This window comes from Chaetomium fimeti, assembly GCF_033439085.1.
Source record: "Chaetomium fimeti strain CBS 168.71 chromosome Unknown B0H64scaffold_2, whole genome shotgun sequence".
Lineage (NCBI taxonomy): Eukaryota > Fungi > Ascomycota > Sordariomycetes > Sordariales > Chaetomiaceae > Chaetomium > Chaetomium fimeti.
Genome location: NW_026944330.1, coordinates 3753745 through 3776781, shown reverse-complemented (window position 1 = coordinate 3776781; position 23037 = coordinate 3753745). Strand labels below are relative to the sequence as shown.

At 59.0% G+C, this 23037-nt stretch overlaps 9 protein-coding genes across 9 annotated transcripts; 4 read left to right on the top strand and 5 right to left on the bottom strand.

Annotated features, from left to right (window-relative positions):
* Window positions 1-479: 479 nt before the first annotated feature.
* B0H64DRAFT_455212 (uncharacterized protein) lies at window positions 480-4199 on the top strand (the record flags this gene model as incomplete). Its single annotated transcript, XM_062807297.1, has 2 exons — window positions 480-3734; window positions 3849-4199. Coding segments are annotated over exons 1-2 (3204 nt in total), but the record flags the coding sequence as incomplete, so codon positions are not given.
* Window positions 4200-4389: 190 nt separating this feature from the next.
* Window positions 4390-5916, top strand: B0H64DRAFT_98606 (glycoside hydrolase family 18 protein). Its single transcript, XM_062809060.1, has one exon. It carries the CDS (start codon window positions 4615-4617, stop codon window positions 5620-5622), a length of 1008 nt encoding a protein of 335 aa, XP_062662863.1. The 5' UTR covers window positions 4390-4614; the 3' UTR covers window positions 5623-5916.
* Window positions 5917-6822: 906 nt separating this feature from the next.
* On the top strand, window positions 6823-8695 carry B0H64DRAFT_98577 (uncharacterized protein). The gene has a single exon (XM_062809059.1). The coding sequence runs from the start codon at window positions 7159-7161 to the stop codon at window positions 8356-8358; it is 1200 nt and encodes a 399-aa protein (XP_062662862.1). The 5' UTR covers window positions 6823-7158; the 3' UTR covers window positions 8359-8695.
* A 685-nt stretch (window positions 8696-9380) lies between these two features.
* B0H64DRAFT_355377 (CWC16 protein) lies at window positions 9381-10773 on the bottom strand. The gene is made up of 2 exons (XM_062801557.1): window positions 10621-10773; window positions 9381-10525 (listed from the first exon to the last, which is right to left on the bottom strand). Exons 1-2 carry the CDS (start codon window positions 10641-10643, stop codon window positions 9574-9576), a joined length of 975 nt encoding a protein of 324 aa, XP_062662861.1. The 5' UTR covers window positions 10644-10773; the 3' UTR covers window positions 9381-9573.
* Window positions 10774-10980: 207 nt separating this feature from the next.
* On the bottom strand, window positions 10981-14045 carry B0H64DRAFT_472492 (Spc98 family-domain-containing protein; the record flags this gene model as incomplete). Its single annotated transcript, XM_062807935.1, has 2 exons — window positions 13667-14045; window positions 10981-13596 (listed from the first exon to the last, which is right to left on the bottom strand). Exons 1-2 carry the CDS (start codon window positions 13733-13735, stop codon window positions 10981-10983), a joined length of 2685 nt encoding a protein of 894 aa, XP_062662860.1. The 5' UTR covers window positions 13736-14045.
* A 131-nt stretch (window positions 14046-14176) lies between these two features.
* B0H64DRAFT_98501 (glycosyltransferase family 15 protein) lies at window positions 14177-16050 on the top strand. The gene is made up of 4 exons (XM_062809057.1): window positions 14177-14667; window positions 14732-14992; window positions 15053-15671; window positions 15722-16050. Exons 1-4 carry the CDS (start codon window positions 14517-14519, stop codon window positions 15876-15878), a joined length of 1188 nt encoding a protein of 395 aa, XP_062662859.1. The 5' UTR covers window positions 14177-14516; the 3' UTR covers window positions 15879-16050.
* Window positions 16051-16143: 93 nt separating this feature from the next.
* B0H64DRAFT_439726 (WD40-repeat-containing domain protein) lies at window positions 16144-17692 on the bottom strand (the record flags this gene model as incomplete). The annotated part of the gene is made up of 2 exons (XM_062806446.1): window positions 16144-17294; window positions 17632-17692. 2 exons carry the CDS (start codon window positions 17690-17692, stop codon window positions 16144-16146), a joined length of 1212 nt encoding a protein of 403 aa, XP_062662858.1.
* Window positions 17693-19904: 2212 nt separating this feature from the next.
* Window positions 19905-21509, bottom strand: B0H64DRAFT_318380 (uncharacterized protein; the record flags this gene model as incomplete). The annotated part of the gene is made up of 3 exons (XM_062800384.1): window positions 19905-19926; window positions 19979-20350; window positions 20425-21509. The coding sequence occupies 3 exons, from the start codon at window positions 21507-21509 to the stop codon at window positions 19905-19907; spliced, it is 1479 nt and encodes a 492-aa protein (XP_062662857.1).
* Window positions 21510-21711: 202 nt separating this feature from the next.
* B0H64DRAFT_98541 (uncharacterized protein) lies at window positions 21712-22640 on the bottom strand. Its single transcript, XM_062809058.1, has 2 exons — window positions 22357-22640; window positions 21712-22279 (listed from the first exon to the last, which is right to left on the bottom strand). The coding sequence occupies exons 1-2, from the start codon at window positions 22442-22444 to the stop codon at window positions 21855-21857; spliced, it is 513 nt and encodes a 170-aa protein (XP_062662856.1). The 5' UTR covers window positions 22445-22640; the 3' UTR covers window positions 21712-21854.
* Window positions 22641-23037: the final 397 nt, after the last annotated feature.

Below are 23037 nucleotides of genomic sequence, written 5' to 3'. Positions count from 1 at the left end.
GTAGAGGGGTGGTATACTAGCCCGGATTGGCGTCGTGGATCGATGGCTCGGGGGCATTGAATGAAAGGGAGTCTTTATCATCTCTCCAGAATTGCATTTGCGGCAATGCATTGACTGCTGCCGCCTGCGCGTTACGGACCGTGCATTGGTGTTCAGGTGTTACTCGGAAGTGATTCAAGATACCACCTCTATCCCCGGCCTTGGGTCCCCAAATCTCCACTCCAAATTGTTGTGATTTTGTTTTGCCGCTGAGATGTGTTTTAAAGAATCTAGGATTTCTAATGAGAGCCAGGCGGGGGACAACACCCCTAATGGTGACCTGACCCGCCACGGACAATGTAAGTAATCCAACGAGGAGGAGTCTTGTTGTGTTCACAAAAGGGAGCAACCACCATGCAGCATCCGACTAGCCAGCTCCATTTCTGACCATGTCAACAAACAAGAACACTGCAACATCACTTCTAGGCCTCGGCAACTGAGACATTCTAACCATTCAATTCTACTCAACAGGATGAGCAAGTACAATACGGCCGGGATGGAATGGGGTCACTCATCACAACCCATTCCAACCAAGTGAGGTCCCAGGCCAGCCGGCCATACCATCGGCCATGCAAAATTCCAGTCACGATGGTGTTATGACCTGCCCCCAAATATCTTGGTCCCCTCCTGCTCCGCTGCCCCCGTTCGACCATCCCCAACTAACTTCGCAGCGTCTGAATCCGCTCCAACAAACACATCCATGCAGGCTCGTCGGGGGCTAACCACTCCACCAACAACCCATCGACAACACGGAAACCCCTAAAGAGACACGATAACATCAAGACCAACCAACCAACCAACCAACCAACCAACCCAACAGCAACAGCCACCAACACAACACAATGACAACCACAACCTTCACCAACCCCCCACCACCACCACCACCACCCGGCGGAGGAGGAGGCCAAGACGCCAAAAAGGGCTCCATCGTCGACTCCTTCCCCACGCTCTTCCCCCTCGTCATCGCCGGCGCCTGCGTGCTCGGCCTCATCCTCGCCTTCCTCATCATCTGGCTGACACGCCACCGGCGGCGCGCCGCCGGTGGCGGTGACGAGGCCGTGCTGCTCAGCCCTGAGGGCAGCAATGTCAGCGCGCGGCCTTCGGGAGAGGGGAAGGGGGATGGAGATGGAGATGGGGGTGCGGGTGGGGGTGCTGGTGGTGTGGGTGGGGGTGGGTCGGCGAGGAGGAAGTTGCAGAAGGCTTGCTCGGTGGGTGCGGGACCGGGGTGGTGGGCGAGGGAGGGTGGGAGTGGGCTGTTGAGTGATGATGAGGATGGGGAGGGGAGGGGGTGGCCAAGGAGGCATGTCAGTATGCCGCTGATTCCGAGGGCGTGTAGTAAGGGGCATTTTCATTTTGGGGTTGGGGTTGGTGCTGGTGGTGGTAATGGGGGTTCGTCGTGTCAGTGGCCGGGGAGGGGGGCGGTGGAGATGGCGGAGGTGGGGGGTGGTAGGCGGAAGCCGGCGTGGATTGATGAGGATGCGCTGCATGGGCCGAAGGTCAGTGGCGGGAAGGAGGTGGCGAAGGGTGGTGGGAAGAAGAAGAATAAGGGGCGCGGGTCCTGGCCGTTGAGGAACCGTACGCCGACTCTGCCTAGGGTGCATCATACCATTCATGGGTATCCGTATATGATGTCGGGGGCGAGAGGTGAGTCGTCGGAGGCTTTGTTGGGCGAGAATCGGCCGAAGACGTCCACTGGGTTGGAGTACGCCCAGCTACGCGCGTCTTCGAAGGACCTGCCTCAGCCGCCCAAGCCTGCTCTCGTTTCCAACAGAGAGAAGCGCATCATCAGGCCGTCCGTTACTATGGGATATGTGTACGGCGCCTCCAAGATCCCCACACCGATCTTGAGCCCCCCTACCAGCCCCGTTCAGTCTGCTCCGACTACGCCACAGAGACACAGGGGTCGGCAGCGGTCGACAGATTCGACTCTGACCGATATACTGAGATCAACCGAGGAGCGTCTCCGGGAGGGAAGTGTTTCCGGGACGATCAGGAGCCGCAGAGCCACTACATCACCCACCAGGGCATCACCCGGCAAGGTCTTTGGCCCCAGAGAATATGGGGTTTCGGCATCTCGCCCAAGGACTCCAAGCCCAAACAAGATCGCTACCGAGGAGGCCTTCACCCCCGGCCACAAACGGCAAGCCTCGCAGCAGTCTGTTTCTTCAGAGGCCGACAGTCTTGTGGGCAAGGAACGCCCAGTTTCAGATGCTCCGTCAGGACTCACCAGCCCGAGCCGGGCTCAGAAGAAACAAGAACCTGAACGACAGCCACCTCAGGCGCAGTCAGGACGCACCTCGCTCTCCTCCGAGCTCTCCACGTTATACAGCGAGGATGAGATGCCGGACGAGGTCAAGCGGGCCATCATGCCCCTCGAGGGTCTCGTCGTGCAGCCCCAGCAAGCTGCCAAAGTTCGCGCTCCATCGATGAACGACCCGTTCGTCAGCGCGCCGCTTCCCTTGTCGGTCTCGCGAGCGGCATCCATCGGCGGTTGGCCGACCAAGCATAGCAAGTCCCAGGACCTCCTACGGCAGAGCGTGCAGCGTTCTCAGCGTCTTCGCAGTATGACGGTTGGTCACACTCGCGCCCAGTCTCAGGGCCTGATATTGGCACCTGGTCCTGTGATCCACGGACCCAAGGCGGGTGCGTTGCCAGTTATTCCGCCTTCCCGTAAGACATCGGTGACCATCCCCCGATCGGTCCAGCCGTACATCGTATCGAGGGCCTCGGAACCGCCGCCGTCTCCGACTAGACAATCGCCTACAAGCAACAGCCCCCATGGGCCGCTCTTCCTTCGGGTGACCAAGACCAGCACGTTGAGTACGATCCCCTTGCTTCCACCGCCATCGGCTCCAGGCATCGACACATTCAGCAAGGCAGACTCCAAGCAGCATTCACCGAGCAAAGCAACCCACACAACCGAGCAGCAGCAGCAGCCGCCAGCACGCCGCTCCACAGTCCTGTTGCTCCCGTCGACAGAGCGCTCCAGCGCGCCCGCCTCCCCAGCCCGCCGCGTCGGCGGAGAGCTACGGCTGTCTCTCGTCCTGCCGCCCAGGCCACTGCTGCTGCAGGACGCCCAGCACAACCGCACCAGCGCCTCCTCGTCCGTCTACTCACAAGAAGCCAGCCCCACCGCCACGGTCACCGCTCAAACCGCAATCGAACTCAACCGCGCCAACTTCCGCGCCAACTCCTCCCTCTACCCAGCGCCTCTCTCCCCACACAACCACACCCACACCCACACCCACACCCACAACCGCAGCCGCAGTCACGGCCCGTCCCCATCCAACCTCTCCTCCGAACTTCCTCTAGAAGACAAAGACGGTGAAAACGAAGACCCAGACGAGGAGGACATCCCCCTCGCGCTGACAGCAACGATCGCCTCGCTGCGGCGCATGAACAGCGGGCTCAGCACCGTGTCCAGCCTGGGGAGCATCGTCGACCGGGATATGAGCCCCAGCCCGAGCCCGAGTCCCAGTCCCAGCCCGGATAGGGTGTCGGGGCCGGCGGTGCGGGGGCGTGGCGGTTCATTGGGTTCGGTGGGTGGTTCGCCGGGCAGGGCTGGTGGTGAGAGTCCCGCCCGCTCGCATCGGAAGAGTATTGGGGCGAGGAATTATTATATCCTCGGGGGTGGTGGGAATGGGAATGGGGCGTCGTCGAGGAGGGGGAGTCGGGTTGTGAGTTGTGTTGGGGGGGTGGGAGGGATTGTGAAGTCGCCTAGCGGGGGTGCGGGTGTGGGTGGTGCGGGTGGGAGTGGGAGTGGGAATGGGCCGCCGTGTAAGAGGCGGCGGCCGGGGAGCATGCATCAGCATCAGCGGAGGTCGAGTGCGGTGCTGAGGCTGTCGCGGTCTGAGCTTGTAGGTGTGGGTGAGGAGGGGAAGGAGAATAGCACGGGGATGGGGGGGTTCAAGGTGGCGGCGGGGGAGTTTACTTTTGAAGTGAGTAATCCTAATAATGTGTCGGGGAAGGGTGGGCTCGGGTTGAGGGAGGGCAGCAGCGGGAGTGTCAATGCGCTGGTCATGCCGCAGAACAAGGACTCGCAAAGGCTGTCCCTTGCGTGGAGGCCGGCCGAAGGGGGTGCTTCGAGGAATGGCTCGCCGGTGAGGTTCAACGGTAGCCCATCAAGGCAGAGCATGAGGAGTGTGGACAGCTTGGGCTTGTATGATCGTCAGGGATTCTTGATCCCGGCGTCGCCAGTGAGGGGAGTGAGTCCGTCGGGGCTGAGGGTGTGACGAAGATGAAGATTGATGTCTGTTTCCTTTGTTGACTCGGATCTGAGACCTTCTTTTTAATGATTATTTTTCGGATATTGTTTTAGTAGTAGTCTGTAATTCTTAACCTTAACCAAAATTTAGTTGAAGAGAAATGGGATGAACGCTGTTTGTTAGTCAGTTAATTTATGTGACCTCGAATAATAACCTTGGCAGTTGGTGCCAGCTGTCTGTTGGGGGCATCAACACTACGCTCCTTCCCCTCAACCATCACCACCCCCAAACCAGTCATCTCACTCGCCAACAACAACAACACCTCACTCACCTCTCACCACCTCCCCAGACAAACAAACCCTCACCCACCATGCCTCCCCTCCCCCACCCCGAGCTCCCGCGGCTCATAACCTACTACCAAACGCACCACACGCCCTCGGGCACTCCCATCTCGATCCTGCCCCTCCTCCAACAGCCCAACATCACCCTCACGCACGTCATCCTCGCGGCCATCCACATCAACGAGGACCCGGCCGCGCTCACGCTCAACGACCACCCGCCCTCGCACGAGCGCTTCACCACCCTCTGGGCCGAGCTGCGCGTGCTGCAGGCCAGCGGCGTCAAGGTGCTGGGCATGCTGGGCGGCGCGGCGCCCGGCAGCTACGCGCGCCTGGACACGTCGGACGCCGCGGTGTTTGAGCGCTACTACGCGCCCGTGGCCGACCTGGTGCGGGCGCGCGCGCTGGATGGGTTGGATCTGGATGTTGAGGAGCCCATGTCCCTGGGGGGTGTGGTGCGGTTGATTGATCGGCTGCGGGCGGACTTTGGGCCCAAGTTTTTGATTACGTTGGCCCCCGTGGCGTCGGCGCTGCTGGAGCCGCGCCGGAATTTGAGCGGATTTGATTATGGCGCGCTCGAGGGCCTGCGCGGGAAGGAGATTGCGTGGTATAATGCGCAGTTTTACTGTGGTTGGGGTGACTGTAGCAACCCGGCCATGTATGAGATGCTGCTGGCCAAGGGCTGGCCGCCCGAGAAGATCGTCGTGGGGCTCGTCACCACCCCGCGCAACGGCGCTGGCTGGGTGCCGTGGAACATGCTGGCCACTGTCCTGCCGCTGCTGGCGGGCCGGCACCCGCGCTTTGGCGGGGTCATGGGGTGGGAGTATTTCAACAGCCTGCCTGGCGGTGAGGAGAGGCCGTGGGAGTGGGCGCAGGCTATGACTGCCTTGCTGCGGGGGAGGAGGACGGTGCCGGGCGTGGAAGGGCCGGAAGGGGGCACAAACTTGGAGGTGGATCCTGATGATGGAGGTAGGGGGGCTGTGGTGCCGGTGCCCCAAGAATTCCAGTATCACTCCGACGGGGAAAAGCAGGACGAATAGGTGCCGTCCTTTCCTCTGTTATCCAATAGTGAGTCACAAAGTCCCTCGGGACCTCCCGGAACCATCGTTACTCGCTTGCGGCCAAGAGAGTCAATGAAGCTAGAAGCATCTTGCCACTCGCTTGTCGAGCCATGTTTGATCTCACCTCGATCCGAACACCCTCGATCATCGAGCCTGCAGGGAGCCTGTGAGCTGTCACCTTGTGCAGGTCAGACCAACAGGCACACGCGCCATTCGGACAGAGATCGAAAGGGGGTGTGGGAGCGCTGGGGGGGTGCCAACCTCGCTCTTGTGCATGGTTTTAGTTACCTCCGTCACACCACAATGAAGTCATCGCACGATAGAGACCTCTCCGCTTCGCTCGCCCTAGATCTCGAACGCAACGCTGACCTGCAGGTAGTTGTTGTTGTCTCCCTCCATCATGGAATTGGGCTTGACGATCGTTCACCTATCCTCCGATTTGAACGACAGACGCATGTCTCCATGTCTCCATTCGCAGGATCGGGCCCTGCAAGTTGTGTTTGGCCATGGACTCGGCGCGGCATGCCCCTGCGGAGCACGGCCCAAATGATGTAACAGGGTCTCACTCATGTCAGGCTTGGTTGCGCGGGAACGGTGTGGAATGCAGTCGGCGACCACCAAATACGTCAAGCAGCAGATGAAGACCGAGTTAGAAACCCCTCAGAACTACCTCCGCGTATGACGCCAGCGGCCCCCTTGTCGTCACTTCCATCTGGATAAACAACAACAAGAGGCTTACCGAGGTGCCATGGATGCAATGCCACGATAGCGCATGGTGAAGGGTCTCGGGAGTGAAGTGGCGGTCCTCGAGATTGCTCGGGACTTGAACAACTGCCACGCGCTCCACGGATGGGGCAAAGGCAAGAACAGCTGTTTCCTTGACAATGATTAATTCCGGCGTGATGTTTTGTTTTTTTGACTAGTAATGAGAAATGTGTCGTTCTCGAGGCACCCACGGCACCCACTGGCATCTCGTAATGTGGGTGATCGATCTACATTCCAGACCCTCGGATGGCCGTCAAGACCCATTTTTGGCCAGGCACTCGCTGCATATTGAGCTTAATTCTTCCCTGCCAAACTTGTAGCGAAGCCGAGCCTGCCTGCCGTCCAGAAATGCACACTCAATCTTGAACTCAAAAGAGTGATGTGGAGAAAACGGACCCCTGCTCTTTCCGGTTTGCGACCATAAGCGCGGTGACGTCACAGGGTCCCTCTTTTTTTTGTGGGTGGCACCATCCACAACATCACTCCTTCCCTGTGCGCTTGACTCTTTCCTTCCTGACCGAGTGCAAAGGGAAATTGCGAGCGTCTCAAATGACAGCCTGTTATTCGTAATTCGACGGTGTGGCTGCTTGCCCAGACTCGAAGTTGCCTTGTCCCTATTCGCCCTCCCTTGTCTCTTTTTTGTCGAGGGAACACAATGCCGCTGAATGCCTCTTGGACCCCTTGAGCCCCTTCTCCCCCTGTTTAGACCCTGAAACCCCTTCGGCGTCACAAGCGCGCGGCAGGGCGGAGATGGGATTCTTTAATTGCCGCACCTTTGGGCGTCTCGGAAGCGCGTTGCCGGGCTGGCATTTTTTGAAAATCCCATGGTTGCATGGTCTTTTTGCGCGCAAGACCTGCCCGCCTGCCAAGTTTACGCAGTCACCTTCGAGTCCAAGACAGACCCAGCCTCTTCCGCCCATTGGTTCCTATTTCTGCACGAGCAAGGAATCCTCGAACATCCTGGTCCATGTGGGGACGAGTAGGGGATGCTGGGCGAAAAGAATACGGTCAATACACCAGTCCCCCCGTCGCCCTGTGCCTCCCGGTAGCTGTACTGTGTACGCGCTGTGGACAGGGCGGACAGCACGGTCGGAAAGCATGCATGTGCGGCGGCCACTGACATCATGGGATGGTGTTCGTCCCGCCAGGGGGGCGAACGATTCCTCGCCGTTGGTTCGGTTGTCCGAGTCCCCCACACCCACCAAAGCCTTGTCTTGTACAGTATTGTATTGTCTCGATCGTGTACCAAATACACAGGACCACGGCACGTCGACCTTCCGGTGTATCCGCTCGAGATGGTCCCAATTTCTCCCCGTGCCTCGCGTGCCTACTCGAACTTGCTTCACACAGTTTCCATCTCTTCTCGTGTGGAAATCGCGGAGCCGGGGCCGCTCTGATGCCATCGGCGGCTTCTCAGCATCGTCACTGCTCGCCTCCGTTTCCATGCGAGAGACTAGCGCAAAGGCCGTGGAGAAACGGGGGCAAACGGATGGAGAGAATCGAGTGGCCTTGACCTCACTCTCACCCGATCCTTTTAGCAGGATCAACGGGGTCTTGCCTCTCTGGTCATTCCGGCCCGGACCCACTCGCGTTGCCCTCCTCGTCGCCAACTTCCACGCTGTGGTACATATGTACATAGTTACATACATGTACTGTCCCAGACCACCAGAACGAACCAGACCAGAACCAGCACTGTCAGCCCGGGCGAGAAGCCTTCCGGCCGTTTTGGACCAAGTACTGGTGGGGACCTCCGCCATACCGTCACTGCCAACCCCTCCGACATGGACAGCCCTTGCTCGGACGGCAGACCCATGGCCGATCAGCTATGTAATGGGAAAGATTGCAGCCGGGAAGGTCGTAACGCTAGCGCACCCCCATGGGCTTCTCGACGGGGTCTGCATGTCGTGCCTCTCTGAGATTGGTGTCGAAAGGGCGCAGATCTGGAAGTGACGGCTGCAGGGCAAGACCCTTCCTTTTGGACCCTTCGAGCCCTCTCGTGCTCCCACGAAACACGACGGGGTCACCCTCCTACAGGACGTCTGTTGGACCCCGCCCCTGTGGGGTGATTAGCCGCGAACGCTGGTCCACCACAACTCGCCTCGGGGGGAGCACAGAAGAATGACTCTGATGTCGGCCGCCTCTCCGTTATAAAGACCGCCTCTCGCCGCCCTCTCCTGACATCTGCCTCCGTTTCTACACGCTCCTCGAGTAATAAAATCAAGTCACGCGGTCGTATCACGCTGGCTACAACCCCTGTTCGGTTCGTAGCACCAAACTACCAAACCGGTTTCTCGGATTTCTCTTACCCCTTTCATACAGTTTATAAAACCTTCTCTCAACAAATTCCCCGCCACAGACCCATTCCATCATGTCAACCACCCAAGGCGCATATTCAGTCTCAATGCCGCTCCCACCACCTCCTCCCGCCGACCTGGGCAGCTACGCCCGCACCATGCACCAGCACACCAAGCGGCAGATGGAGTCCATCTCACAAACTTCCCCAAGGGGTAGCCAGCACGGCCAACCCTCGCCAACGGGCCTCACCGACGGCGTCTCGGGCAGGAGTCGGAACTCCAGCCAATACAGCTAGTCGGCCCAACCTCGTGGGTCTGGCAGCAAGCCGTATCAGGCAATGAACAGCGCGCCTAGTCGAGTTCGACTACGCACAAGACATAACAACAACAACAAAAATCGAGAAACTGCGACAGTTAAGCACTTTTCAACGTTGCGAAGACGTCCAGAAGCACACGAAGAATGGACGGGGTGATGAGAAACACGATGCATGATGTGCATACATCATGAGCCGGCGCATTTGGGTTAGGGACAACCAATTGGCATTTTTGTTGCGGGCGGTGTTGGTTTTTGGCTTTGGCTTTGGCTTTTTGAGCATGGCGTTGAGGGTTGGGGACGATAGGCAACGAGCATCCATTTGTTTTGGTCGCACCTGAATATACGCGGCGACCCCAACTAACATTGGCTAATGTCGTGATGTGATGACTGGGCGGATCTACTTCTACTAACCGTTGATTTCCGAATGTTCGATCTGGGCCAAGAACAACTCACTCCCCTGTACACAGTGAGAAGCATATGTAACTCGACGATCCCGTGCGGATGCTCCCCGTAGTTAACGCTCCCCGTAACGCTCCCCTGCCGATCTGGCTCTACTCAGACAAGCGGCTTTTTCTTCTTGATGCCCAGCAACGCAGCGTGGTCCTTCTTTTTCTTGACCTGCCGCTTGAAGCTTGGAGGTGGCGGCGGTGGCATATCCGGCGTTGCCGCGGCCGAGGGTGGTTTTGAGTCTGACGTTGACGCCGTCGCCGAACTCGAACCAGACCCCGACCCAACCCCGTTCCCGTTCAGCACACCACCCCCGTTCATCGCATCGTCCCCCTCCCCATCCTCTTCCACGACCTCCTCCAGCATATCCTGCCGCCTCACAAACGCAAACGCCTTCCTCGCCGCCTCAGCATCCTCCTCCTCCTGCCTCCTCCTCTCCTCCTCCTCAGGCCTCACCACCCCGGCCACCACCGCATCCAGCACATCCCCCCCACCCTCGCGATTCGCCTTCTCCAACCGCGCATTCCGACTCCGAATCTCATCCAACGCATCCGCCACCGCCATCTCCCTCTTCGCATCCTCCGTCTTGGCCTCCAACTCCGCCATCGCATTCCTCTCCTCCTCCCCCTCCGCCTCCATCTCCCTCTCCAACCGATCCAACCTCTGATCATCCGTCTCCGCAGCACCACCCCCCCCATTCTCCCCATCCTCCCCACCCAGCCCCCTCTTCCACGGATCCGTATTCCGCTTCGCCCCCTTCTCCACCACATAATCCTGATTCTTGGGGTCCGTCCGGAACACAATCTCGCCCGAGCAGCGCGTGCAGCGTATGTAGAAGCGGTACAGCTGGATGCCCAGGTAGCGCTCGCCGGGGGGCGTCTCCTTGCGCGCGTTGAACTTGCGCCCCCGGTACATGTACTCGCCGCAGGCCACGCAGCGGAGGGAGAAGGGCGCCATGAGCCGGACGGTTTGGACCTTGGGGCCTTGTTGCGCTGCCGAGCCCTTGGGCTTGCGCGCGCGCCCGACGAGGGAGGGGTCGAAGTCGGGGGGGTAGTATTTGCTGTGTGGTGGGGGGGTGGTGTTAGTTTGGGGTTTGTTTTTTGTTTTGTTCGGAAGGGGAGGACGGGAGAGGAGGGCATCGCGAGAGGAACGTACGTGAGAACTTTGCGTTCGGACATGGTGGCGGCGGGTTGGTTGAATTAGAGACTAATATCGGTGGTCCTCGCTAGGATCGCGGTGGGCGGGTGTTGAAGTTGCCGTGAGGTTGCGCAGGTGTCGTCAGGTTCGAGATTTGATGATTTGGGTGTGTTATGTAAAGGAAACGATGGCACTTGTTAATCGCCACCCCAAGAGCATCTCAATTCGCCAAGCCGCAGGGCCAGCAAGGTGCACATACCAGGGTTAGGGTTGTACTCCCACCCCTGAGCTCTCGCAACAACAACATTAACCTGAGCACTTCGAAAGATGTCATCCCCAGTCCTGGTGAGTTTATGAACATATTTACCACTAAAAAGGTCACTCCTTGATCCCAACCTCCAGCATCTCAGCCAACAAATCCCACTTCGCCGCCGCCTCCTCCTTACTCGCCCTCGCCATCCCCCTCAACCCGGCCGCAACAAACCTCAAATGCCTCTCAAAATCCTCATGCAACTCCCCCAAAACCACCGCATACGGTTTCTCTGTACCCCCCACCCCCCCTTTCCAACCCAGTCCCTCCCCACCCGACCTCTCGCCATCCCCATCCTCATCCTCATCCTCCTCCACCCTCCTCCTCTTCACCGGCCTGGCGGCGGGGGACGCCTTATAAGGCGACGCCATGACCGACAGCCGCGAGACCTCCATCTCCTCCTCCTCGCGGCGCGCCATCTCGGCACGCTGGACATCGTGCAGCCGGAGCGCCAGGTCAAAAACGTCGAGCACGCCGTCGCGGATGGGCCGCAGGCGGGAGCCCTGGCACGACTCGGCGACGACGCGCGCGACAAACGCGGCGTGCGCGGCGACCATGTCGTCGACGTCGGCGGCGGCGTCGTCCAGGTCGGCGCGCAGCCGGGCGGTGTTGGGGGTCAGGACCAGGGTGGTCAGGTAGGTCTTGATGGTGTTGCCGAACCAGAGGAGCTTGCTGCGCAGGAGGTAGTAGCGCGCCATGTCGGCGCGGCCGCGGCGGCGGCCGCCGCGCTGGGATGAGGGGAGCGGGGATTGGAGGATGGAGAGGGCGCGGCGGGCTTGGAGCTGGAAGGTGAAGAGGGTTTGGTAGCCGCGGATGTCCTCTTCGGGGACGACGATCTGTACGGGCCAGCTGAGGCGGTAGTTGAGTCGGATGAAGGGGAGGCTGTGGCGGACGGAGCTTCGGGCGAGGACTGCGCTGTTTCCGAGGCCGCGCGGGTCGACGTTTGCGGAGAGTCGGTAGCTGTCCAGACAAGCCGAGAAGGCCTCCTGAGCGATCTCGGTTAGGGTGAAGCGGTCTTGCCAGCTGTTGTTGAGGTTGTCGAGATGCCGGAAGACGGACGAGGCGAAGGAGTTGGCCATTGACCCGTCTGACATTAGGTAGATGTGTTGTAGGGCGTCTAGACTTTCAAACAAACTGTACGAGCTGAAGAGTAGTTCACGGAGTGTTGCGGCTGCAGTGTGGTGTTTGCTTCGGATCCATGCCTGGAAGGCAGCGCCGAATAACTCGCTGAAGGGCGCGAATTCAAGCTCATCCGGACAAACCGTCGCAAAGTCCATGCTCGGTTCAGCGGTGGCTCGGTATTTCTTGGTTGATTCATGCTGCTTCATATGTTTCAGCACGACAATGCTCTTGCCAGCTATGAAGATGCGATGAATCGAGGGGTTGAGGAACCGGGGTGCGTGAAGGTGACCCTCAGGAGAGCGCAGCAAGTTAAACTGGCCCTTCCAAATCTGGGACAGCGGTAGCTTCGCTGGCGACTCGGAAACGAAAAACGTTCGGTCGCCAGGCAAAAGCTTCCCTTCCTCCATCCACAGCCGGATGGGTTTCAGGTAGACCTGGAAGCAGTCGAAGAAAATGGTCCCCAGTAGTCGGTACGTAGCATTATTGCCTTGCAGCTGGGCTATCCCCGCCGCGTCGTATAGGAGTTCGAGGTACCGAAAGGCATGGGGGTTCCGCTCTTGTTGGACTTGGCGCACAATATCTGCCAGTACATAAAGCGGCGCGAGTTTCGGGCCCAGTTCCCCGAGCACCCCGATGAGGCTGACGACAACGTCTTCCTTGATAGCAACAAGGCTGGTCTGTATCACAGACAGTTCTGAGTCGAGGTCATGTAAGGCCTTTTGTAAACAGTCTTGAAAGACCTGCAGAAGGGGTGACTGCTCTCTGTTTTCGACGTAGTCCCGCAAAGGTGCGAGTTTCCGGCCACACTCGGAAAATGATGTGGCAAGGGCCCTGTAAGAATCCCAGGAAATCCCCCGAAGCTGGTATGTCGCTACAGGGTTGCATTCAAAGTCGAATAAGCTCGTCTCGAGGCCGGCCAGCATGAAGAGGGCCTCGCGAAGAAACTGGATGGTCGAGATGGGGACCTTCCTGGACCTTCTATCGCCGTCTTGTGCGGAGGCATGTCTCCAAGCCTGAGCGTCTTGGGTCTGCTTCAACGGTTCGGCCCCTTGCGGCTTGGTGGCCAGGTCCTGTGCCGTGCGGCGATATTGGTCTTCGGTGGAAGATGATGTTGTGAGAGACTCCAGAGATGCTTCAGACTGGAGGTCAACTTGCTCTTCGTCGCTAGATCCGAGGGAATAGTCGATGAATTTCCAAATGTCCCTTTCCTCTTTCCAGCCGTCTTCCCTGGCAATGTCACGCCAGGTTAATGGTGGTGGGGCGTCTTCTTCGGGCTCGACGAGGGCGTCCAAGTCGCTGAGCTTAGAGTTTTGGGCCGGCTGATCGGCGAGCTCCAAGAGGAAATGCAGAACTTCGGGTGTGAACTGATTCTGATGTGGCTCAAATGCGTTCAGTCGTGTGCGCAAAGCCTCTGCCAAACCATCTCGACCGACGACAGAGAACCGCTCCTCGAGCCCATTTAGGCGGTCCTCAACCTCGAACTGATTTGTGCGAATGAAGGTATGACTGCGCAGACTCCGCAAGGTAGCCTCGCGGCAAGAATTTCGCATTTCATGTTGAGTCTAGCCTCGTTAGCGAGACCCTAAGAGTGAGATCGGAAGTGATGGAGACGGAATAGAATCGGATTCACACCTCTGGGATGGCAGTTATGGCCGCAACAAGTTCGTCTGTCAACGCTGCCAGCTCCGCAAGATGTGCCATGTTGTCAAGGCTACTAGCCCGAGCATTCTGCTAGTTGGGGCCGTGATCAACCCGAGGTGCCTCCTTGAACTAGGGGCCAGGGGTGACTGAGAGCTTTCAGAGGCAGTCGTGGCCCCCACAATAGTGTGTAAATAGGTAGCCTTTTGTATGCAGTTGTTACACCCTGGACGCGCTCGGTTGACGCGTCAGATCATGACCGCAGAAAATATGTGCCCAAAAAACGGCAACCAACACGGGCCACTGCAATAAGGTCAAAAGTGTAGCAAATTGCAACGAATGAATTCCCCTCGTCGCCGCTTTGTAGGGTAACTTTTAGCGGGGAGAACAACCAATACTCCTGCCAAGCAAAGGGCAGCTACACGGCCAAGTTCGAGAAGCTGGAAACAGCTGCTACAAAATATGGCGCACGGGCCAGTTCAACTCCCATTCGCAACCTTGGCATCTGAGATGACATCAAGCCTTCTTGCAGGCCCCCCTATTCGATCGAAATTTTGGCCCGCATGAAAGGACCTCGCAACCTCGAATACTCCTGCCCCAGTTTAATTAACCTTGGACCAACGCGCCGCCGCTGGGAGGAAGAACGACGCGCACCACCTCCAGCAACCCCATCACCGACAGCTACGACGACACACATCTCGACCTGGGACGACGAGTCACCTACAGCGCATCTGTAAATGACGAGGCCCAAATAGCAGATGTTGGACGCCGGCCATCCGCGCGAACAGACCTGATTAGACACGACCATCCCAAGCTCAACCACGATCGACCAAAACTCGCCATCATGGCGATTGCTCGCCCCGTGAGGGCGCTGGGGTTCACGGCCGTGGTGTTGTGGTGCTTCTTCGTATGGCAGCTCTTCAAGCCCATAGCAACCCCCATGGGTCCCGGCGCCAGCAGCTTTTTGCCAAAAGAGCGAGATCCCAACTTGGACCGTAAGCACACCCGACGGCATGACACGGCATGGTTATCTGTAGCATGGTCGGCTAACATGGACAGCTACCGGCGAGCCCGAGGGCGTTTTGACATATGCATCCGAGGGATATGCCCCCGGCCCTGAGGGCACGGCGCGCATCGATGCCACCCTGCTGGCGCTCGTGCGGAACGAAGAACTGGACGGGATGCTGCAGGCGATGCGCGACCTCGAGAGGACATGGAACAACAAATTCAACTACCCGTGGACGTTTTTCAACGACGTGCCGTTCTCGGACGAGTTCAAGAAGAAGACACAAGCCGAGACCAAGGCCGAGTGCAGATACGGTACGTCGTGGCAGGACATGCGTGCTGGGTGAGCGTGAGCGATGGAGCTGACCAATGCAGAACTTATTCCCAAGGAGCACTGGGATGTGCCGTCGTGGATCAACAACGACTTGTTTCTAGAGTCAACCAAGATCCTCAAGGAGCAACAGGTCCAGTATGCCGACAAGGTGTCGTACCACCAGATGTGCCGCTGGAACAGCGGTCTCTTCTACAAGCACCCCGCCCTGGCCAACACGCAGTACTATTGGCGCGTCGAGCCCAACGTTCACTTTTTCTGTGACGTCGACTACGACGTCTTCCGCTATATGCAGGACAACAACAAGACGTATGGCTTTACCATCAACCTGTACGACTCGCCCGAATCGATCCCCACGCTGTGGCCCGAGACGGAGAAGTTCATCGCCGAGCACCCCGAGCACATTCACGAGAACAACGCCATGAAGTGGCTGACGGACAAGACGCGCCGCCCGGATCACAACGAGAAGGCTAACGGCTACTCGACCTGCCACTTCTGGAGCAACTTTGAGATTGCCGACATGAACTTCTGGCGGAGCAAGCCGTACGAGGACTACTTTAACCACCTCGACCGGGCCGGCGGCTTTTATTACGAGCGTTGGGGCGATGCCCCCGTTCACAGTATTGCTCTCGGATTGTTGGAGGACAAGAACCGTGTTCACTGGTGGGTCTCCCCCAAATCTGGGATTTTGGTATGGGTACTAACGGCCGCAGGTTCCGCGATATTGGCTACCAGCACATCCCCTTCTTCAACTGCCCCAACTCGCCCAAATGCAAGGGCTGCGAGACCGGCCGTTTCACCGACGGAGAGGCCTGGCTGCACAGGGAGGACTGCCGGCCCAACTGGTTCAAGTTTGTCGGCATGGGCTAAGTCAACTTATGGGCAAAACGAGACGTTGGCTTATCATGTATATCGTTCGGTGACGCGGCAGGGTTTTGGACTACACGCATGGGGGTTGAGGTGTTTGGCGCAGGCGGTATGTTTAGTCTTTGGTGCGCTAGAATAACGCCTCTGGGGTTGGCCGGTGGTTTCTAGATGGTTGGATCCGGCAGCTAGGAGGATATCTCGGGTCAGGATATCTATTCTATATTTTTATGACATCCAGGGCCGAACCCCTGAAACGCATGAGGCGCCTTCATTGACCGAACACCGTCACCACCCCGGATGTGCCACCCACGCAGAACTGGTCCCCGAAACCACCTTCTTTCCACGCGATGCAGCTCACCACGTTCTTCCGCTCCTTTTCCTTCCCATCCCTCCCGATAGCCTTCTTGCGGTTCTCGCTCCCGCTGCCCCAGGGGACGGGTATGGTAGCCACCAGCTTGCCGGTCAACAAATCCCACGCCCACACCCTCCCCTCATCCCCCGTCCCCGTCCCCGTCCCCGTCATCTCATCCCCCGCAACGACGAACCTCTCCCCCCCACCAAGCACACTCTGCACCCTCAACTCCTCATTCCGCCACCCCTCGGCCGCGTACGTCCTCAGACACGACCCATCCCGCCGATCCATCAGCCGGATCTTGCTATCCAGCGTCCCGACGAGCACCGTCCGCCCATCCCTCGCCAGACACAAACTCGTAACGCTCCCGGGGAACACATCCGTCACACACCGCCCCATCCGCACATCATACCCGCGCACCCGCCCGTCCACACTCCCGGCAAGAATCACCTCCCCCTCCACCGCCAGCGCCGTCACGCTATCCCGCGCCTCGCTCAGCACCTGCACCGGCCGTGCCCCGCCCGCCCGCACATCCCACACCCGCACCGTGCAGTCCAACCCCCCCGAAACCACCAAACTATCCCCCCCACCCGTTCCCAGCCCAGCACCCCCACCCCCACCAGAGGAAGGAGAGGAAGAACCCGCAAAACAGACAGCGTTCACCCGCCCGGCATGGGAGTGCGCCGTCGACGCGGACCCGAAGCGCCGCACCGTCTGCGCCGTCGCCACGTCCCACAGCAGCACGGCGCGGTCGCCGCCGCCGGAGCAGAAGTGGGCGTTGGAGGGCGAGACGGCGAGGGTCAGCACGGCGTAGGCGTGGGAGGTGTAGGTCTGGATTTGTTTGCCAGTTGGTAGGGGCGGTGGTGCCTGGGTCTTTACTTGGGTGGGGGTGGCGTTGAGAGGGGGGTTGGTGGTTGGGGGGGTGGTGATGGTGTTGGTGTGGTTGCTGCTGCTTGGGGGGGCGGGCGTGGTGGAGGAGGGGTTGTACAGCCGGATGGAACGGTCGGCCGAGCCTGTGAGGATGTAGGTGCCTGGGGAGGCGGAGTAGGCGAGCGCGTGGACGGGGCCTGGGAGGAGAGGGTTAGCTTTCTCTGGCCTGCTTGCTCTGTCTGGGAGTGGGTGTGTCGGCTGCGGGGCGTAGGGCTGGGTCCCGTCATTGGAGGGGAACCAAGAAAATGAGACTTGAAATGCCGACGGGCTCTGGGTGCGCGGCCCGAGATGTCAGCTTGCCTTGGGGACTCTGGTGAGTCAAGCGAATGCTGGCTAGGCGCCGAGGGATCATCTCGCCAGCCAGTGAGCGCAACACCCCAACCCCCCATCCACAAGCACAGGATCGGAGAGCTGATGCAAGAGATAGGAAAGAGAAGGCACTCAACAGCCCAGCAACAAGCAAAGGAAACGTACCATTCGACCCAAGCAGCTGGGCCACCGGCCGTGTGGGGAACTTTGGCGAACGCTGGGTCATCTTGGTCGTCTGCGGCGGCTATCTCGAAAGCGTCTCACACCGATTCCTCCTGCGGGCGGGCGGGCGTCATGAACTGGAGCTTGAATCCCGCTGGTAGCCGTCCATCCTCCTCGTATCCCCAACCTAGAATGTGACCTGAAGGACCGACCACCACAATGATCCGTCTCTCTTTTGCAGCCAGTCGCAGCGATGCTCGACGCGCTCGAGTCTTCGCCTCGCTCCTTCGCGCGAGCACAAGGCCCTTGGAGCCTCAACAATCAGATGTCAGTTTTTTTTTTTGAGATAATCCGAGATGCGCCTCACTCTCGGATGAGTGTAATCTGTACTGCGCGTGACCGAATGGAGACAGGTTGAAGAGTGGCAGTGGCGGCTGACTTTGCGAACTTGTGCACAATTCCACCACTGACGACTCGTCTTTTTCAGGTGGTGAGGACGCTATTTTTGCTTTGCTTTTTTTTTTTTGCTCTCCTCGATCGTGCTGTTATTGTTGGGTTGTCTCAAAAAGTGACAAAGCTCGATCGACAACCGAGTTAGTTAATTGTTAGCGTTAACGGCGGCCGTTGAGCAAAACGGACGCGTGCATCGGAATTCCACCCGGAGTTGTGAACAAAGGCTAAACTCACCCCACCCCGCACCTGGCCGTTGCACACCCACCACCACCCACCACCACGACCCCGCGGAACCTGGAAACGACATCCTTCCAGAAGGCCGCTAGAAGCTCGCCGCGTCTCGCGCCAAGCACACAAAACCCACGCCGCAACCACGCACGTTCGAGGGACGGAACCAAGGACCGAGTCGGACGAACCAGGGCGAGGCGAGGCAGACGGGGGATCAGATGCATCTGGAAAAAGTCCCCAAGAAGCAAATGCTGCGTTCCGCGCCGCAGGGCTGCCGAGATGGCTTCTTTTCCACGTCACGCAATTCGCAGCACTGCATACCAATAAATCCAATAAATCCGAGAACGAGCTTGCAACCAACGCGTAATGATCCCCCCTGCCTCGTCAGATCCCCCGAGATTAGGTACCGTCCCGGCACTGTCATCGGTAGTCATCGGAGATCATCGCGGAGGTGCATTGTTGCGCGGTAGGGCTGGGGTGCGTGGTGCGTGGTGCGTGGTGACTCTGGTGAGCCGAAGGATGTCTCCAGAAACGGGATCATCCATCTATGTATCTGCCTTGACCAGTTACCAGACTCGACAGTTTGCTGGTTGTCATTTCGGCTGAACCGAGGGGAGGAATGAACTGTCGGGATACAATCCTGTCACATCACATCACCGGGTTGAACCAAGTTTGAATGGTGGGATGGATAAGTTTGTAGATGAGCCGCTGAGGCGACGAAAGAGAAGTAAACAGGGTATAGAGATAAATACAGGAGGCATCTGGGAACAGATGTAAGATAAAGTATAGACAAGAATATGTGAAATGTGAAACGTCCCTCTCTCTCTTCCCTGTCCCTCCCCGCCCTCTCCCTCTTTTGAGGCCCGGGTCTGAAAAAGCCAGAAAGCCAACCAACGCCGAATCAACAATGCAATGATGCTAAACCGCCAAGACCCCATAACAATACAGCAGATATAGATAGCAAAAAACATAACTGAAGTGAAAAAAAAGAGAGACGAAAATGAAGACAAGATAGCCGCCCGTCCTGTTCCTCGTCCATGTCATATAACGTGAAATGACTCGTGCCTCCAGATTATTCCTCCGGGTATATTGTCCTAGATCCGGTTCGCAAATGGTCGGCCGTTTCATCATGCGTATGTGGATTGGGCCCTCGCATCACCAACGATGCCGTCGTAGCTGTAGGCCGACGCACACCGTTTCCACCGGGGTTTTCGTTTCGTAGACTCGCTCCACCGGCAGCTGTGGCTTCTCCTCTTGGTCGTCCATGCTCATATTCGCTCCCTCCCAGGTCGAGTATCGGGCTGACAGGGATTATGCGTGTTCGATGCACCAACGCGCGTTCCCCCATCGATGCCGGAGGGTTGGTCCTCGAACTAGGTGGCTCGAGAGCCGGCAAGTTTAGATCGAAACCTTGTCACTGGTGCCGGTCCAAAGTCGCTCACAATCGGAAGCGATGTTGTCTTTGGTTGGTCGCCTTCGTCGGAAGAGATGAGCCAGTAGCTGCTCGAACAGACAACCTGGTCTGGGGTTGAGGTCATCCATCACTCATGTTGACCAGATCGATGCCCAGGCCCATGAGGTTGACGACGGGTGTTTTATACACGAGCATCAGGTCGTCTGGGAAAATGTCAGCAATGTCCTCCCTCGATGATAATTCTTGGTCACATACGGATCGGTCTGCCAAGCCCGTCGCAGAACATCATCATGAAGCCGCGGCAACGTCTCCGGCTGCCGCCAGGAGAAAGGAGCAGCGGGCCGCGCCGAGTCAGGCGTTGGCGCCAGCGGCGATTGTCGCCCAGTCGTCGGGCTGTAGTGCTCGTAACCGACGCGAGCGAGTTTGCGCGGTCCCGAGAGGTCGGGACTCGCCGGCCGAAGCGTTGTCCGCGGCGAGACTGATCCGCTCGAGTGGCTGCTCGGCCTGGTATGGTGGTGGTGGTGATGATGGTCCGTCGGTGGGCGTTGGATCATTCCCCCTAGCCGGCGCAGATCTTCGACCTCGGCCGGAGGCGTGGAGGGAGATGTGTTATGACCGCCTCGGGGCCTATAGCATGGGGTTTCAGTATTAGATTCTTGGCCAGGGTTCGTGCACGGGACTTGTATCCATCCAGGACTTACGCATTCTTGAACTTGCAAACCCGCCCAAACTTCTCGCACTGCACGCACCGCGGGTAGTCCGGGTCGCACTTGATCTTCTTCTCGCGGCAGGTGACGCACGCGATGGCCAGTCTCTTTCTCGGCTTCCCGGCCTTCGTCACGCCCCAGTGCGCGTTGACCGCCTCTCCGTCGATGACCGTCTTGCAGTGGCTCCCATCGTCGTAGAAATAGCACATTCCCTCGCCCGGGACCTCGGCTGCCCGGACGAACCGCGGCAGAAAGTGCGTCCCCGTCCAGATCTTGGGCCCCAAACCGTCCTTCGCCGGAGGCGCTTCCGAGCCAACACTGCTTGTCGGTGTCGCGGGCGGATTGAGGATCGGTGTTTGAGGCTCCCGGTAGTCCGTCCTCCGCCCGTCTTCCCGGCCGCCTGGCAATTGAGGGGGGTACCGGTCCATAGCCGGTTGGTAAAACTGATGGTGATCACGGCCGCCGAAGGAATACTCCCGGCTCGTCTCGTGCTGTGCAGGCCACTGACTCCCGGAACTGTACTCTGGGCGCCCGTCTTGCCGTTGCTCCTGTCGTGGTGCGGGCGAGAGCGCCCCTGGGAACACTCGCGATAGCGGCGGGATCTGAGGGCGCTCCGGCAACCTCGACTCCAACAAGCTCCTGGGTTGTGATGCGGACGGCGCTGACGAGGGGAAGTACGAGGATGAGCCCACGGCCGGCCTGAGGGGATGGTCAAGTGGTGACGAGGCTGAATAGTGTCCCGGACGCTCTGAGAAGGGCGAGTGGAGCGGGGCGATTTGTGAGGGCGGTCCAAAGAGGCTGCTCAAGGAAGGAAGCTGTTGTCGTGGTGCACTCTGGTCGGGAGAAGATTCCCTGCGGGACTGCGTATCCTCTGAGCCCTTGCCGGACGACGACATGTCGCTTGCCTTGACGGTCGGGTCATAGTTGGACATAGGGGGGGATGGAGGAGCACGCAAGTTCCAGGATTTCTCCTCTGACTGGCGTAAGGGAAAGGAGGCCGAATCCGGTGTGAGCACCTCGGGTGGTGTGTCTGGGATGGCCGAGCGGAATCGAGGTTCGAGAACTGTGGTAAACCCCATTGAGAGCGGTGTTGGTTGGTGTGACCTGGGCTGCTTGTGGGTTGTGTGTGTCCGTGTCATGCCCTTCGGGTGAGGGAAGGGAAAGCAATTTTCGATTTAGGTTGGCGGCACACGGGCACAGTCTCTTGAAACGGTGTAGTGGTTCGCAGCAGTGAGGCGAGGGCCTCGAGGGCGAGTGGCAGTAGATATTCGCCCGGGTAAACGTGCGCAGTACTCAGGCGGCGCAGTCGACTCAGGGCCACCCCGTGTAGACAAGCCTACTGCCAAGGCCAAGAAGGAGAAGGGTACCGATCCCCGGATAATTGAGCAAGAGCTGCGAGATGCGCAAGCGATCTGTTGGTGGTCTCAGTGTGCCCCGGGGAAACAGGGGGTCCGGGTTGACAGGGTGCAGCCAGCAACGTACTGTGTACAGACACTGACCGGGTTGCTGTGCGTCGGGGGGCAGTTTGCCTGGGTTGTACGAGCCGGAGGGGAGAGGGGAGGAGGGGGGGTCTGGAAGGAACAGGAGGGCTGAGAGGCGACAATGTTGGGTATGTGTGAGCTGCGAGGGAGACGGGATTGGATGTTGGACTCTGTCTGCCGGCTCAAAGCTGCAAGTACATAAGGTACATACATACAAAACAGCCGGGCCTTCTGTCGGCCAGACTCCGGATACCACCAACACAGGCTGCTGACCCGGTCGAAGTCAGAGCTGGAGACAGAGGGAAAGGCCCCTCGACCCTCGACAAGGGTTCGAGGACTGGGTTGCTCGTGCCCACGGTATTGGCAAGCTAGCGTCCCGATTAGTGTACGATGCAGGCCAACCCGGCCCGATGGATGCTGCTCGTCAGTCCCCAGAGACACCCACACAGTTGCCGCAGGCTCCTCCTACCCCCCCGTGGGCCAGCTTGGCGACTCTTCTCCAGCAAGGAAGGCAGGCGTGGCTCCGAACCCATGGCTTTCGGCAGTGCGGCATGGCGTTGCGGACTTCAGACGCTGCATGCAGTGGTGAGCGAAACGGGAAGTGAAAGCGGGCTGGGCAAGCGGGTCCCAGAGATCCTGCAACCTGGGCAAGGAGAATCCTCCCGTGGTTACCGTTACCGCGAGTGATGAAATTCGTAAAATGTCAATGTCGCCCACGGCTCTCTGGCTTCATGCCGCACGTCCATTCCCATCCTATCCCATCCCGAACACGCGGTTGGTCTGGTTGAGCCATCCCGGCGACTTGCGGCGACACGGCACACGGCGTGGGTGACCCCCCCCCTTCAGGGAGCATGCTGGAGGGAGCGAGCAGGGTGTGGCCCTGAGAGATTCGGGCCCCTTGCAAGACACCCCGAGTGGTTGACCGATGGATGGCTACCACGAGGCAAAGAGGGTTCGGGAAGATAAGAGGCTGGAAAGAGGAGCGTGTGTGATGAACCGGGACTCCCAGTCAGGGGCAGGGACAGGGGCCCCAGGTAAAGAACCCCAGGAACACAGGCGCCAAGAACGGCGAATGACGCCGCCCAGATCGGGAAGAGTGTCCTGTGCTCGGGGTTTTGTGAGCGGG